The sequence below is a fragment of the Notechis scutatus genome, chromosome 5, assembly GCF_049901735.1.
Source record: "Notechis scutatus isolate UNSWTSFEM ecotype Mainland chromosome 5, rNotScu1.2, whole genome shotgun sequence".
Lineage (NCBI taxonomy): Eukaryota > Metazoa > Chordata > Lepidosauria > Squamata > Elapidae > Notechis > Notechis scutatus.
In genome coordinates, this window is record NC_142013.1 from 21,838,687 (window position 1) to 21,855,876 (window position 17,190).

At 37.3% G+C, this 17,190-nt stretch overlaps 1 protein-coding gene across 28 annotated transcripts in view; it reads right to left on the reverse strand.

Moving 5' to 3' along the window:
* The window catches only part of ATP8A2 (ATPase phospholipid transporting 8A2), a 367,147-nt gene that overhangs the window by 94,538 nt on the left and 255,419 nt on the right, over positions 1-17,190 (reverse strand). For all 28 annotated transcript variants that reach the window (XM_087966309.1, XM_087966285.1, XM_087966283.1 and 25 more), the window contains 3 exons: positions 10,476-10,550; positions 6,264-6,386; positions 1,747-1,825 (listed from right to left, as the gene is read on the reverse strand). In XM_087966309.1, the coding sequence (XP_087822435.1) occupies positions 1,747-1,825; positions 6,264-6,386; positions 10,476-10,550 (277 nt within the window). The remainder of the gene's footprint in view (positions 1-1,746; positions 1,826-6,263; positions 6,387-10,475; positions 10,551-17,190) is intronic.

A 17,190-nucleotide genomic window follows, 5' to 3' on the forward strand; every position in this document is an offset into this window, starting at 1 on the left:
TGATAGCTGCTGAAACATTTTACAAACTTCATATTGAGGCAGAGGTCAAAAGGGTGTCACTGGTAGCCCTTTGAGGTAGTCCAGAAAAGAATAACTATCTTTAGGGCAGTGGTGGGATTCAAAAAAATTTACTACCGGTTCTATGGGCATGGCTTAGTGGGCATTGCGTGGCTGGTGTGGCTTGATGGGTGTGGCAGGGGAAGGATACTGTAAAATCTCCATTCCCACCCCACTCTTGGGGGAAGGTTACTGCAAAATCCCATTCCCTCCCCACCCCACTAACCTACTTTCCAGCTCCGTTCTCCTGTGCAGGGCAACAAAAGAAGACCCAGCCAATCAGCTGGGACTCGGGAGGCAGAGAATAGATGGGGGTGGGGCCAGTCAGAGGTGGTATTTTCCAATTCTCTGAACTACTCAAAATTTCCACTACCGATTCTCCAGAACTGGTCAGAACCCGCTGAATACCACCTCTGCTTTAGGATAAGATTCCAATAAGAAAATCTTGCAAGTATGAAAATATCTTTTTCCTTTCTCAATTTAATTCTCCCTAAAACTAGGAAGGATTCCTTCTGGGATGTTTTTGCCCCCTTGGAATTCAGATTTCATGATCAGAGTGCTGTCTATATTGCAGCCCTTCTTCCTGTCTTTCTCACATACCATTACATTGGGTGAGATTTACTGAGCATTGAGGACAGATTGGAAATTTCAGGGCTTGAGAATACTTGTGAAAATATTGTGGAACAATCAATATTATATTCTGATATTTATATATTGATAGTCATATCAATGTCATTGCTTTGTTTTATTTTATCTTGACATATAGTCCTGTGGTTCTAGTAGCCCATGATTTTGCAAAGATTTCTTCTGAACCAACTCCTAACAATTGAGAGGCATGGTAAAGACTTATTTGCAAACATGCATTTCTAAGGCTGCTAAAGTCTATTCATTGCAGAGATGTTTAAAAGACATACCCTTAGATATAGGTGAATGATAGTTTTCATTTCAAGAGTTAAAGGATTTCTTCAAATACAGATAGAAATTCTCTTGCCCCTTCTGTTTAAGAAATTTAGCATTTTCATGTGGAAATAGCTTATAAAAATCTTTACCAATTCCAATTTAAATCTTCCGAAGGGCTTTTGAAGACGGCATTTTAAAATCAGTAAGTTTTGATCTAATATGAATTTGACAATCACTATTACAAAACCTGGAAAACATACAAACTCTAACTTTTTGCTTCTATCTAGTAGTTATCTGGATTTTTTGCAGCCTGGATCGGATGCCCCTAATGCAGCAGAATCAGCAGAATTTTTTAAAAAACAAAGTTGGGTAGGAGCCATCTTGAAAAACAAACAAACCCGATTCTCTTTAAATTATCAGGTCAGGTAAATATTTGGTCAAATTCCTCTTTTCATTAATCTAAACCAAATGATAAGACATACAGTTAGGGAAGCTGCGTAACACTAACGTACTTGCTTCTTTTTAATGTGTAAATCAATTTTAAATAAACATAGCTTCACCAATGGACATTGTGATTTATAATGGATGTGAATTGCTATCTATTAAAGATGGCATGCAGAAAGGGAGGACTGTAGAAGGTCATTGCTGATAAATGTTAGAAAGCTGTTGGTCTGGCTGCAATGATTAATTTCCAAGGGAAATGTTTTGACCTCAAATATAAAGGGGATGGCTTAGAAAGATTGAAGATTACTTAGTTAACACATGGGAAAGAACAATGCATTTATTTACCATGTTCTAGTGCTTTCAGGGGAAGCCAAAAAAGAATGACGGAGTGGATCAAGGCATTGATGCAATGACCCCAGAACACCTAAAGGAAAAACAAACGAAAGTCAGGACAGTGATCAAACTCTCGAACAAGTCGCATCAAACGATTCATTAAGTCCCATCAAATGAGTGAACAATTTTTAGTAGAAAGTGTTTTTTTTAATTGCAAAAGCTGGCGTGCTACCACACACAGAGAGAGACAAAGGCAAATTAAAAAAAAAAGAAGGAAAATTCAACAGGACTAAATCCACACAAAGACATCCCTATCTTTGTTAAGTTTTGAAAAATGTATGCAGCAAAGCCATCTACTTCCCATGTTTTAGATTTTTTAAGATGTTTTTATGTGTATCGATCCAAACATTATCATGAAGTATGCCTTCGTGTTTCCTGGAATTGAATTTTAGGTGGAGGAAAACCATACATCAAGTATCCATTTTCTATTCTTTCTCATGCCTGGGTGTTTTTTCATACAAATCAACCAAGGAAACCATGAAAATTTGACACTGAATAAATTTAGCATTAAAATATATGAATGCAATTAATATTGGTGTGTGTGTGTGTGAAATTAATTAACTAACTAATAATTAACTCAAGGGGACTCTAGGCAGTTCCCAAAATGCTCCAGAAAATCTAAATATTCATCTGAGTAGCACCAGTCTAGAGTTTGGGAACCTTTTTGGACTAGGAATCATCATTTTTAAAATGATTTTTTCTTGGGGAGTCAAAAGCTGCAGAAAACTTTGCAGGGTTATTATATTACTAGCTCGATACCCGTGCTTCACTATGAAATTATGTGGTTGGGCTTAGTTTTGGGGGAGGAAAATAAGGGGGAAAAATTCTGCCTCTGCCTACCAGCATCCATCAGTATTCATCTGGCTAGCATCCTGTCAGTGTGTGAGAGAGTTGAAGGCTGTTTGGAAAGTGAAACAGCATTTGCTGTGTGAGCAAGAAGGACACAGCAAGGAGCCTGGGCATGGCTTAGCTCAACTGTTTTGTACTAAAGCTGGTTGCTGTTGTGAAACTAAAACTGAAACTGAAATTCCTCTCCTCTGCTTGTGTTTTGCATTTGGAACAGATTTCTTTTCAGGTGGGGAGGGGGAGTAGAACACCTTAGCATCAGAGCCTGTTAGTAATAATATACAAAATACTAATGCTCTGATGGTCATTTCGAAAAATCCTTTCTTAGTGAGCACCTAGAAGGCAAGAGGAACATACGTGCCAAATTTCAAGTTTGTAGGCTTTACGGTTCTGGAAATTTTGTGATGATGCATGAGTGGCATTTCACTGTTATATATATATACAAAAAAGGGGGAGGGAGGTATTGTTAGTTTTTTTTATTTTATTAAAAAAAGTAAAAAAATAAGTTATTTTATATAGAAAATATTTTATATAAAAAAAAAAAAAAAAGATAGAAGATAGATAGATAAAAACGAAGACAGATTAGAAAGAAGTAGGGTTGCATTTTCAACTTTCCCCTGACATATTCAAATATTTTACTCGTTTATGAACTTTTTGTGTGAGCTGGTAATTGTAGGATGGGTATTTTTCCTTTCCCCTTTCCACACAAGGAGGGCAGTATTTGGTGAGGGCACTTTCTAATATAACACTGTAATAATAGCAGAAAACAGTTGTCCTTGTTCCCTTCCAACTCCATTCTCTCTCTTTTGTGTTACATTTAATTCTTTTATTTTATCCTCCCTTCCTGACAACCATTCCTTCTCAGAAATTGCCATCTGCTCTATAATTCAAGCAATTTCCCCCTTAAAATCTAGGGAGAGAAACAACTTAGTTTTACCTTGTTGCAGTGATGAAAATTTTATTTCCTAAATTTGCTCAGGTTTGAAAGTCACTCACTATATTCAGAAATATTTTTAATCACATTGATCATCTGATTTTTTGAATACATTCTAAAACAAACATTGCTATGTAAAAATAAAGTGACCAGGCAACTAATTCAGATATTCAGCAAAATTCAAAACAATCCTGTTTACTCTTTATTTTTGTAATAGTAGGATGATGAAGGATACATGCAAAACAACAAAACCCAGTCCTCAAAGTTTCTTATGCTATGCTTAAGTTCATTAAGGTCCCACATGAAAAAAATTATAATCTTTTGAAATCTTAAAACCTCCAGCACAATCTTAGACCTTTTCTGTCCTTTAAGCTCTGAACTGCTGAAGTTTTATTAGACAGAGTAGGTTAATAAAACATGAAAACTGAGAATGGAGGAAATTCTCCAAAATATGAAAAGAAAATATTAAGTGTAACTTTACCTGCGTATCTCCCTGAAACATCTTTTTAAACCTATAACCTGAAGGGAACAATAAAGTCATCTCAATATTTTTCCTAGAATCTCTGGAGAGGAAGTGGTGAAAAGGCAACTGGTAAAAGTGTGGGAACATTTCATCGCCAAATATCAAATCTGTTGGAACTTGTTGCAAAGAACACACAATGATATTGATTAATTCATACGCAAGCATAGAGGCTCTTATAAACGTATATGGCTAATATTCCAATTTGGAACCCTATGCCTGACCTTTTCAACTTGCAGCAGGGAAGCGGGGACTTCATCCAGTGAGAGTCATCATGCTTTGGAAGGAATTAGCAAGCAGAACTCCTGCCAATTCAACATACTAAATGAAGCAGACTTTTTTTTATACCGTTGCAGCTGGATGCCAAAATACTGCCAATGTTGTAGACAGTCTAGTTGCCGTGGCTCAAAAGATAATGAGAACCAGCTCTTAGAAGTTAATATTCAAAGCTTAGGTTATTCTAAACACTACCATAAATTTTGTACCTATTCCTAGGGTTGAGCTGCCTTTAAAAATAAGAAAGATATAAGCATGAATATATAAATTGCATTTCCTCGGTACAAGGAAGCACAACCTATTCTTAAATGGAGGTGTCTACATGGATTTGAGTATTTCTTATTTTGGGAACCCAAACTCTGACAGCACTGACCAGGGAGTAATGTACTGGATTTCTACATAAGTTATCTGTTAACGTGGTCTTGCTCAACTTAATGCTTGATGAAATTCATTGTCTTTTAATATGGGCTTGTTGGTACTGTGAGATCATTTGGAATTTCCAGATAGAAATGTCAGTATAGAATGTTGTGGTTGTGTTGTTTCTGACATTTGACAGTCTTTCATAGCTAATGATATGGAACTTGGATTGTTAACCTGTATCCATTAAGATTTTTAGCTGGTTATATTTTGCAACTAACCCCCTCTGCAAAATGTAGATGTTTATGAGGAAGAGGCCCTTTCAGTGGGATCTAGGACAACTCATCATAGCCAACTCGCCATTGCCAACTGGCTATGGCCCACTTGCCATGACCCACTAGCCAGGGACAATATGGCATGGCCAACTCGCCTTGGGACAACTCATCCTGGGACAATTCAATGCTGTATTAATAATTTCATTCAGATACTTTTATTATTGGTAACCACATTTACATCAAAATTATTGTAACTCTTGTATTTCTGGATTGACTTCTTTATTTTATTATTATTGGCCAAAGTTCCTTTGAAATTAATTTAACTTTTGTATTTTTTGAATTTTTGGGTAGTGAGTTATCCTATGGCAAGTTGGCTATGGTGAGTTGGCTGCAGCAAGATGGCTGCAGCGAGTTATCCCAATCCATTTTTGTTGATGGCGCATTTAGTTATAACAGAGGTGTCAACTGAGGGCTGGATCAGCATTGTAGTTCTCCTCCGCGGGCCAGCCACAGGGATGGGGGGAGGGGGAGACAGGATGTACTCCCTGCCGACCAAAATAATACCCTGCTGGTCAAAATATTTTGGCTGGCAAAGTGCTGTCAGAGGCAGTCCAGACCAAAAATGGGCTACGGAGGCTACACACGCCCCCCGTGCCCCATGGTGGCAGGGTGTTGGAGGAGGCCATCCAAGCAAAATGGGCTGTGGGGATCACACGTGGCCTGGCCTTTGTTATTTCCAGGCCAGGCCCACAGGACAGATTTAAGTACCACGCGGGCCGAATTTGGCCTGCAGGCCTTGAGTTTGAGACCCTGAGCTATAATGATACTTCTTTGTCTATTTTTTCAGAGCCTTTTAATTCTTACTCTTTACTAGATATATAATTATATTAGTATTTTCTGATAGGATTGTTTTGCATGTAATCTTCCCCCATAATCTGAATTTTCATGAACCATAAAAAACATAAACATTGTTTTTCTTTCTACCATGCAGGCCTTCTTTTCTGTTAGGGCTGTGAGGTGATTGTAAATATCTTCTTTCATTTTAGATAAACCACAACTGAGTGTGCCATGATCACGAATCACAACTGGAAGCTGATTTACTACCATTACCAGACCCAGCATTTATTAAGGATGAACTTTAAGGATTAATCATTTCAGGGTGTTCAATCTGAAATAGCAGCTGTAAATTAAAATTTCAGCTTTAAGCTAATATAGCCCTGTTGTTTTTAATCCTTCCCTCTAGGTAAACATTGCCTCTTACCCTGCTATTGAACCCATCAGCATTTTGAGTAATTTTGTAGAGCTGGGGAAACCTAAGCATGTTGTCCTGAGAGCACGATCGTTCAAAGATTCCCAAGGTGAAGGGAGGTAATGCTGTGAAAATCTAGAAAAAACAAAGGCAGTAATTAAAAATAACAGACCATTAACTTTATAAGCAAGTTGAAAAGGATACGTCATACCTGGAAAGAATCCCGACATTGTTAAAATCCACACCACCAGCTTTACTAAATTCAGTTGTGCTGAATCTAAGTTAGATGGCCGAAGCAGATAAGTTTTTAATCATATGGTGCTGGATGTCAACCCTGAAGCTGACCAGGGTGAAGCCATCTTGGAGCTTCAGTGTTGCCGCACTGGAGCGAGGGATAGGGAGGGGCGATTAGAGATAGCTGGGCTTGTGTAGTCAAAATAAAATACTTTCTCAAGATTTTCTCCTGGGAACCAAGGACATTCTCACACCTGGCCGAAAGAAAGAGGAGTGATGTCACCAGACCAGTGGACGCTGCAGTGATTGGGCCAGGTGACTGATTGTTTGGGGTTGAGGGAATTTCTTTTTTACTTTTATTTAGGTGAAAACCAAGGGGCCCTTCAGAGTTGGTTTTCACCAGATATGTGCCAATATGATATTTCCAAAAAGCTATTCTTTGAGGAATTCACCTGCTTCGGAGTGTTGCTTGCAATGGATTTATTACTTGGAACCCCGACACTGGATAGCAAAGCAGAAGGCTGCAACTGAAGAAAAGTGTCCCATGATTTCCATTCAATGAAATAAAAAAATAAAAAAGAGGCCTCTGAATCAACAGCTAATAAGGCAATTACAGCTGACCTCCTCAGAGCTACTTAAGATCTGTTTTCAAAGTTCTAACATTTGCCTTCCCTTTTGCACTTTGGACTCTGCCTTGCATTTATAGCCATTTGCAGCATCTCATGGTCATAAGACTGTGGTTTTTGACAGTTTTTGTTGTTTTCTGATTTTTTTTATCTTTAGCTTCTCACAAAAAAAGGCCCATCGGAGAAAATTAACTTGTGTAACAACCACTGCCAATACTCAACAACTGCTGCAATAAAAAGTTGTAAAATTGGGCGCGGTCGTGTGGTAACCCATTTAACGGCTACCATACTTACGACCGTCATTCTGGGTTCAATTACAGTCATAAATTGAGGACTACTTATAATCCACTTCTAGGGAAATGGTTTTATAAAAAATACATATTAAATTAATTCATTTGCTGCCTGGCTGTTAATAATTTCCAGACAAAGTGGACAAATAGGAAGAGAGTAATAAAATTTTTGAGATGAATTACAAAAATTTAATATATTTTCAGAATCCCTCTGTGAGGGAGAAGAGAAAATTTGAAAATATGATGAACATACATGCATACAGGTATGTTTGAATTTTATAGTAACATTCAATCTATATGTTAGAATTAGTGAGTATGAGTGTTCTTATGTTTAGTAACAGTCTCTGCTCTGTAAGTTAGTCTTCAAATTAAATATGAAAATATTTTTATGGCTCAAACATTTATATTGGCATTTGGGGAGATTACAATTAGGATTAAGCTACTTTGCAATTTATATTACACCCAGAGTAATTTTTTAATGTATAGTGTATAATGTACAGTTTTAGTTAGTTTTTCTATTGTCATTCTGAGTAAGTTAGGCCAGCATTTGGCTTTTCCAAGGTTTATGATCACTTAATAATTGTATAATATCATAGATATCATAGCTTAATATATTTTTGAAACCAAGGAATCTTTTTATACTTAGTGATAATTTTTGAATTTTGGTATTCTGTAGAAGTTAGTGTTAGGGTTCAGCTTCCTTGAGGAATATTTAATATCTGCTATTCTAATCCAGAACAGTTTTTTTTTTAAAAAAATAGTTAATTGTAGCCTTATATTTACATGGGATGAGGTCTAAGTGTGGAGAGAGTATTGTATTAAATATTTAAAATGGCATTTCTGAGGTTCGGTTTAAAATTCTGCTTCCTTGACATTAGTGGAAAAATGTAATATGTGCTTTTAGAACTGTGCATCTTTTAGGTTGAATATTTATACTGGCATTTACATAAAGATAGGAATACATTAACGCCTCCTTGATGCTGATAGTAAAATCCAGTATGTACATTCTGTGCATAAGGTGAATCCTTAGATAAGAGATATGGAGATTAGTTACAGTGAATGAATGAATGAATGAATGAATGATTCATTTTAAATTTTATGTTTAGTTAAAAAATCAAACAAATGGATTAGTAGACAAATCAACCCAGATATTTTCACTTGAGGTGCAAATTATGAAGCTCAGATTATCATACTTCAGACACTATGTTATACATCAGACCCAGGACTCTAGAGAAGCTTACAATGCTTGGTAAGAGGAAAGGAAAGAGAAAAAGAGAATGCCCAACAGCAAAGTGGATGGACTTACTTATGGTAGTGATAGCAACAGTACTTATATTTATAAATCACTTCACAGTGCTTTACAGTCTTCTCTACTGCAAGTGGTTTACAGAGTCAGTATATTGCCCCCGACAATCTGGGTCCTGATTTTACTGATCTTGAAAGAATGGAACACTGAGTCAACCTTGAGCTGAGTTAACCCTGAGCTGGGGAGAACCGAACTGCCGAACTGCAGTCAACCGGCAGTCAGCAGAAGTAGCCTGCAGTACTGCATTCTAACCACTGCGCCACCATGGCTCATGGTGATGCGTGCATCATTGGAAGATCTGAAATACTAGCTGACAGAGTGATTGTCATGAAGCAAGTCTATCTATGTTGACATCAACTAGGTGGCACACATTCAATCAAAACATTGTTAAGCTTAAATTAAAGCTTCTATAGAGTGGTGAGTGATTCTTAGTTTAAATATTTGTCATTTTGGGGGGCAGATTAGGGGAAGAATTAGGATTTCTTGGATTTGGTAGTAGAATTGGGAATTGCATCAGATTTAGGGTTAACTTTTATCATTAAAGGTAACCTTATGTTTTAAGGTTTAGATGGAGGATGGGATTGAATGTTTATTCTAATATATAGGGCAGCTGAGGTTCCTCGAGGTTAATGGTAATATTTACTAATCAGACTTGACCATTTTTAATGTTTTGTGGTAGATAAATTAATATTGAATATAGAAGAATACCAAATATCTGGATTGCCATTTGGGGGAGCTTAGTGTTAGTGTTATTCTTCCTTTGTTTTAGAAAAAATGCATGATAATCTTAGAATTAGGCAGTATTTTCATCTTTTCTGGAAATATTGTTTTTTTAATTAGTGTTGAACAAAATATATTTATGATGGTAAATATTTATACTGGAAATTTGGTAGATTAGTCTTGGGTTAGGCTTATTTGAGATTGATAATAACATTTAATGGGTGATTTTCCTTGTCTAATCATGAATTAATCAAGCATGATGAAATGTCGTGTCTCCAGTGTCTTCTCCACTGAGTGGGGTCATATCAACTAAATTAGATTGCTTATTAAATATTAAAATAATATTATTAAAACATCAGGATAGCTATGTGATAATTATGTGACAACAGCTGACTCAGCTAGTGAAGATGAGCCATCAGCATGTATAGTAACATGTCAGAGAAAATGACTGCATATCCTCTATTAAAATGCTCTCAAGAGCCAGTTCTCTATCTAAGGAGTAGGCAAACCATGGTTTGCCACTTCCATTCCAACTCTTGAAATCCATCCATCCTCCCAATTAGTTTTGCTCACTTCTGTGAAAATTCCACTCTCTGGTGACCTCAACTGCGGCTGTTCCATGTGACTGCAGTCTCTGACCCTGGGGAAGGAGCCTATTCTGCTGTATCTGAACTGTGTCCTATTTTAGAATGAAAGTAGAATTCTATTCTAAAGACAATTGAACCATACCCTGTTGTCTCCTGAGCGATTGTCAAGTCTGTTGAAAGTTGATGGGACCACTTTGACTTGGTTGGCCATAAATGGTGGAGGCATTTACTAGGTTTAAAGAATTATTTAAATTTTTAAGGAATTATTTCAGATCAGGAATAAAAGCAAAATCTTTCTATTTTTGTTCAGGCCTACTGGCCAGTAAGCCCAAGTGAAATAGCCCAATGGAGAGGATCAGATGAAATAAACTGCACAGACATGAACAGGCATGGAATGTTATCCCCAGTTTGGCTTGTTATCCAGTGGAGGCCGGGGTGGGGTGGGGGGGGAGAACACTTACCACATTGTAGAGCCCAATGCACCAGCGCTCAAATAAAATCTGCCCAGAGAATCCATTAACGAATGCAAACCAAAGCTGAAATAGAGAAAGGTTGCACAAAGCTTTAGATCAGTGTGACACAACATATTTCTACACACTGGAGAAGCACATGGAATGTGGACACTGTTTGGAAGCAGCTGCAGAGCAAATTCTAAAAATAAGTGCTCACAGTTGTTCTTTCTTAAATAGAGAATACTAGAGGAGTGTTGGAACAATCTGTAGAATTTGCATCATTACACTAAAATAACAAACTTGTAAGCATATACAATGACTCATCAGGACTAGCAAATTCTTAGTGAGTGTTCATTAGCACTAGAAGCTAATCTGGTTTCAGCCGCATCGCATGTAAAGCCTAAACTGCATGCCAAGAAAAATAATCCTGTAAATACATGATACTATTCCAGTGGGCTATGTCTTACTTAAGTTCTCTCCCACTTTAGGATTTGAAATGGATGAAGATGTTGAAAAGACTATTTTAAACAAATATTGAAAATAACAACAGTAATACAATTCTTGTTCCAAACAGTGATCTGGGTTGCAAAGGCTGATGCTTCAATGACTCCCTAGAGTTGCAGTGTTGCTATGCAATATGAGGAATTAGAAATCAGAAGAAATCAAAGTCTAAAGTCTTATGCATTCTATGAACAATTGGCAATAAGCCAGTAGCACTGAATTCTGAGATGCTTATACTGAGTAGAATAAAACTCCCTTGCATTTGTGCAATTAGTTTCACAGTTTTGTAGATATGACTACAGTATTACTTAAATACATATAAAATGAATACAATCCAAAGTTGCACAAATAGAGATAAAATTCCAGTCTAGTTCTGGAAAGAGTAAGTAACCTTCTGAAGCAGTATTGGGTGAGGTTGGAGGGGGACACAATTGTGGTGTAGGAGTAGAAAGAATCTCATCCAAAGATGTCTGTTTTGCTTTGATTTAGTTAAACATAGTATTATGTCTACATAATTTTTGCAATTGAAATCTTATTTTATTTTAAGGAATAGGAAATTCCGCAACTGTAGAAGAGGCATTTATGTTTCCCTAAAATTTAGATTCAGCAAATGGCTATTTCGTGTTTTTTTAAAGGATTACTTTCCATATTAAATTTTGGGATAATTTAAAAAAATATGCTAGACATTATGTCAGAAGGGCATAGTTACATGTCAGGTATTATGAGCCAAAAGCTGAAATCTGACTTTTACCAAGTAATCAATGGATCTTTTCTCTCTGTCCCACTCCTCTGGAGCCTTTTCAGATACCGTAAATAAATAATAAAACAAATAAATGTGTTCCTCCTTCCATCCTTGGTTAATAGACCCAAGTCCTGAATTTTGAGTAGAATTCATTGGTTTTGATTGTCAAAAGCTTTGACTTCGATCCCAAAGTTCACATTTGCAAATGCAGTGGCAATAATATTATACAGAAATGATAGATCAATTAGTGTAAACTTAATACTTTAACCAGTGGTTTCTGCTGTAGACATGCAATAGAATTCAGATGAATTCTAAGATCTGCTGAAATGAAATTATGTACATTTTGTCAATTTGATTTCCCCAGATTTCTTTCAAGACTTCCATTCTATGATTCTGTAAGGAAATTAAATATAGAATATATTTAATAATAATTGTCTAACCCAGGGGTGTCAAACTCAATTTCATTGAGGGCCTCATCAGGGTTGTGTTTGACCTCAGGGGGCCAGAGTAGGCATGGCCAGGATGGGCGTGGACAGCTCTACGTCACTTGAGTTGGGGGCGTCTGTGGTGGCCTGAGCACTCTGCCAGAGAAAACGGGCTCCCGAGCTCCGTTTTTGGCTGCGACAGCCTCCTGCAACCCTCTGCCAGTGAAAATGGAGCTCAGGAGGGCTGCATGCAACTCTCCCTAGCTCCATTTTCTCTGGCAGAGGCACTGCAGGCCATTCCTTCACTGTTTCCAGGTTGGCCCCGCAGGCCAGATCTAAGCAACCTTTGGGCTGGATCCGGTCCCTGGGCCTTGAGTTTGACACCCCTGGTCTAACCAATAGTGGTTATCAGACAAAACAATTTGGGGGTATAATCTTTCTTTACACTATTAAGCTAATTAACCCATATAGCACGATACTTACCAACCCAACCCATTGTCTTAAGCCACAGGACATAGATATATTATATCTTAAACAGTAGCTTAGTTTCTTCACAGTTTAAGGCATATCTGCCTCTTGTGGCTTAAACAACACACATGAAGCTCAGTGGCACTGTCCTACAAAATCAGTATGTTCTTCCAGTTTTCTATTCCATTTCTGACATCAGATTTATTTTGGGAACAAGTATATTGATAGAGACTAACAAGTAAATTGAGAACTAAACATACTCTGAAATTATATCTAAGTTCAATCTTCTGAATGGTCTATTTTAAGTCTAAGATACACACACACACACACAAACACACACACACACACACACACACACACACACACATTTTCCCAGAATGATGGGGAAACTCCCACATACCCAAACCAGTCATCTCCCTTCTTTTCAAGGGTCTTGACTTTAACATGAATTGCTAAAACTATGCAGGCCTGCAACTGACCATGGTTGACTCAGATTTGGTGAATCTACAGGGAAGCCTGCCAAGTACAGCTCTGTGTGCCAAGCCCCTGGAGGGCTGCAGACCACAGCTATGGAATTGTTATGAGCAAAAGCATCCAGAGTTATTAAATGTCTTTTCTTATCTGAGAAAAAAAATCCTTCTTAAATTTTATTTTGTTCCATTAACTATTTATCGCCTGCTGGCCAGCCTGCCTCTCAGAATGGCCAACCTCATTATTTATAAAAAATAGTTACAGAAAAGAAAATTCTGAAGTTTCCTTGAAAAGACATTCAAATGCAAGTACAGTGGGAGTTAAAGCTGAAAATTCAATGGTGGCAGCCAGGGAGAAAAATGAAGGAGACAGGGCAACCCACTCTCAGGGAAAGTGGCTCTGATTCCAATGTTCAGCCCAAGATCTGGAGCTTTGGAAGTCCTGCACTGCAGCTGTTTATTTATTAATTTTTATTTATTTATCACATTTATATAGCTGCAAATTTCATGAACTGTGACTCTGGGTGATGCACAACAGGAGTGTGTGTGTGTGTATAGAAATAAAATACAAATATCAATAGCACTTAGACATATACCACTTTACAGTGCTTTACAGCTCTCTCTAAGCGGTTTACAGAGTCACCCTATTGCCCCCAACAATTTGGGTCCTCATTTTACCCACCTCAGAAGGATGGAAGGCTGCATCATTGAGCCTGGGGAGATTCGAACTGCCAAATTGCAGTCAGCTGGCAGTCAGCAGAAGTAGCCTGCAGTACTGCACTTTAACCAGTGCGCCACCGAAGCGCTTATATAAAAAAACAGAGTAATAAATATCCCCCAAACCCCCAAATAACCCAAAATACAATCCAAGTGAATAAAAAAATGCCCCCCTCAACAGTGGAGCCATCTAGCCAAGTCTCTGGTTCCACTGGTTTACCAGGTCCAATCACACAACCAGGTCTCGAAACCCTTTCAGAATATCAAAAGGGATGGGGCTGTTGCTACTTAATGCCAGGTTGGCCTGCATTAAAGCTGTAATTCATTATAACTGAGTCCATCTACCTTCTCTTTACCTTATATTTTTTCCAGCATTACAGACTTCTTCACACAATTTGTCTAAGTAGGTTGATTTGAGCGTCAGCATTTGTGCTTTGAGTGAAAAATCTGAGTCGATTTCTTCCATAATCTATTTGCTTGTGTTTTTGTTTATTTGTGGTATCTCAGGAATCTTTGCCAATACCATATTTCAAAAACATTGATAATCTTTCTATGTGGCTTCTTCAAAGTCTATCTTTCACTTCCATAGAGTGTTACAGAAAATAAGATTGCCTCTGTATTCTGATCTCACAGCATCTTTTCCAAGGTCTTCCTGGCTGTTCTACAAAATGCTGGTATGAAACATATTTTGTGACTGCTTGTGCCTTTACTATTGATCCTAAAAAGCAGAAGCTATCTATCACTTCCGTCTCTTCATTGTTGAAGATGGATAGATAGCTAAAAGTGAACCGAGTTGAACAAGATTCTGAGCAATTTCATTTGCAACTAATGTCATTACATATAATTATTATGGGACATTTAAAGTCTGAAATAGATGAACTAATTTATTTAAATGCTAATTTATTTAAATATGTCAAGATGATGAGATAACAAGCCACCTTTTCTAAATGCAAACATTTATGCAAAAGAGACAGCTTAACAATAGTTAGAACTACCCCTCCATCCTGTTGAAGGACATGGTTGCTGATGCAACTACTGTTACCAATGTTTATCACAGGCTCCTATTAAAGCTGTAGAATATGTGGGGAACATATTAAAATCTAAATATAACAGTTCTTTCCACTGATATTCACTTAATTTGCATGACTTTTCCAAATATATTTACCTAACAAAGCAGGCTATTTTTATCATATGGTATTTATTTATAATACATCATTTTAAAATCTTTTTTGTGATTACTACATTTCAGGAATGCATAATATCTCTTTAATGAAAATACAGTACCCACTTTATTCTTATCATGTGAATACAAGTAAAGGATTTCCCCCTTAACCTAGCCTAATTAGAAAGATCCTGTGTGGAATAGTTAAGGAATATAAATTTATTTATTTATTTTATTTATTTATTTATTTGATTTGCCAATTGTTTACAAGATAATAAGTATAAATGTATACATAGTTGTGAATACAAGAAATGGGTACATATAAGAAAAATAAAAGAATAAGAGAAACAATAGGACAGGGACGGTAGGCACGTTGGTGCGCTTATGCACGCCCCCTACAGACCTCTTAGGAAAGGGGTGAGATCAATAGTAGACAGTCTAAGGTTAAAGTTTTTGGGGTTTGGGGGAAGAAACTACAGAGTCGGGTAGAGTATTCCAGACATTGACCACTCTATTGCTGAAGTCGTATTTCCTGCAATCAAGTTTGGTGCGGTTTACTTTGAGTTTGTATCTATTGTGTGCTCTTGTGTTGTTATGGTTGAAGCTGAAGTATTCATTGACAGGTAGGACATTGCAATGTATGATTTTATATACCATGCTTAAGTCAGACCGAAGACGGCGTAATTCAAGGTTTTCAAGTTCTAGAATTTCAAGTCTGGTGGCATAAGGTATTCTACAACGAGTAGAGGAGTGGAGAACTCTTCTTGTGAAATATTTCTGGACTTTCTCAATTGTGCTAATATCAGATACGTAGTGTGGGTTCCAGACTGATGAACTGTATTCGAGTATTGGTCTAGCAAATGTTTTGTATGCTCTGGTTAGTAGTGTGATATTACCAGAGAAAAAGCTACGTAGGATTAGGTTAACAACTCTTAATGCCTTTTGGCTATGTAGTTGCAGTGGGCTCTAGCACTTAGATCATTAGAGGTGAGTATTCCAAGGTCCTTTACAGAGCTTGAGTCATCAACAAGATCTTGACTATTCAGCTTGTATTTTATTTTCTGATTTTTTTTGCCAATATGTAAGACAGAGCATTTATTTGTTGAGATTTGAAGTTGCCATTTGTTTGACCACTCTGATACATAGTCAAGATCTTTTTGTAGGGTAGCAGTATTGTCTGTGGTATTGAACAGCTTTACATCATCAGCGAAGAGAACGCAATTACTCTTAATATGATCACAGAGGTCGTTTATGTAGAGTATGAAGAGAGTTGGTCCTAGAACACTGCCTTGGGGAACACCACTATTGACAGGTACTGGATTTGATAGTACGCTCCCGATTTTGACCATTTGTTGTCTGTTTGACAGGAATGCTTCTATCCAGTTATTCAGTTGTCCAGAGATACCATAGGATTTTATTTTTAGGAGTAGTTTGTCGTGTACCACTGAATCAAAGGCTTTACAGAAGTCTATGTAGATTGCGTCTATTGCTTTGCCCTGGTCGAGTTGTGTCGTCCATATGTTTTTGCAGTGTAAGAGTTGCAGACTACAGGATAGTTTTTTTCTGAAACCAAATTGTTTATTGGAGAGTAGGTTATTTGTCTCTAAGTGAAGGATGATGGATTGGTTAATAATTGATTCCATGACTTTACAGGTGACGCAGCATAAGGAGATTGGCCTGTAATTTTCAACTAGGCTTGGGTCTCCCTTTTTGAAGATGGGGATGACTGTGGCTTGTGACCATAGGTTAGGCAAGGAGCTGGTTCTGAAAGATTTTTCAAAGATTATGCTTAGAGGTTTGGCTATGGCAGTGGATAGCTTTCTTAAGAAGTAGGCACATATTCCATCCGGTCCAATAGATAGAGATGGTTTTAGGTTGCGTAGTGCTTTTTCAACATTGTCTTCTGTGAAATCGATATGTATTAGATCATTGTTGTTATCTGTGGTACGGCTAGGAAATACTGGGCATGATCCATTGCTGTTTACAAATACTGAGCCGAAGAATGTGTTAAAGATGTTGGCTTTAATGGTGTCGTCGTTGCAGTCTTTACCATCAGGTCCTATCAAGGGAGGGATGGACCTTGAGTCTTTTAGTTTGTTGTTTACAAAATTGTAAAAAGCACGGGTGGAATTGGTGCTTAGAAGGTTTTCCTCTTGTTTAATGTGATAATTGGTGCATTCGGTCTTTATCTGGTGGCATAAATTTTTGTATCGGTTTTTGAAATTGGCAACGTGACCAG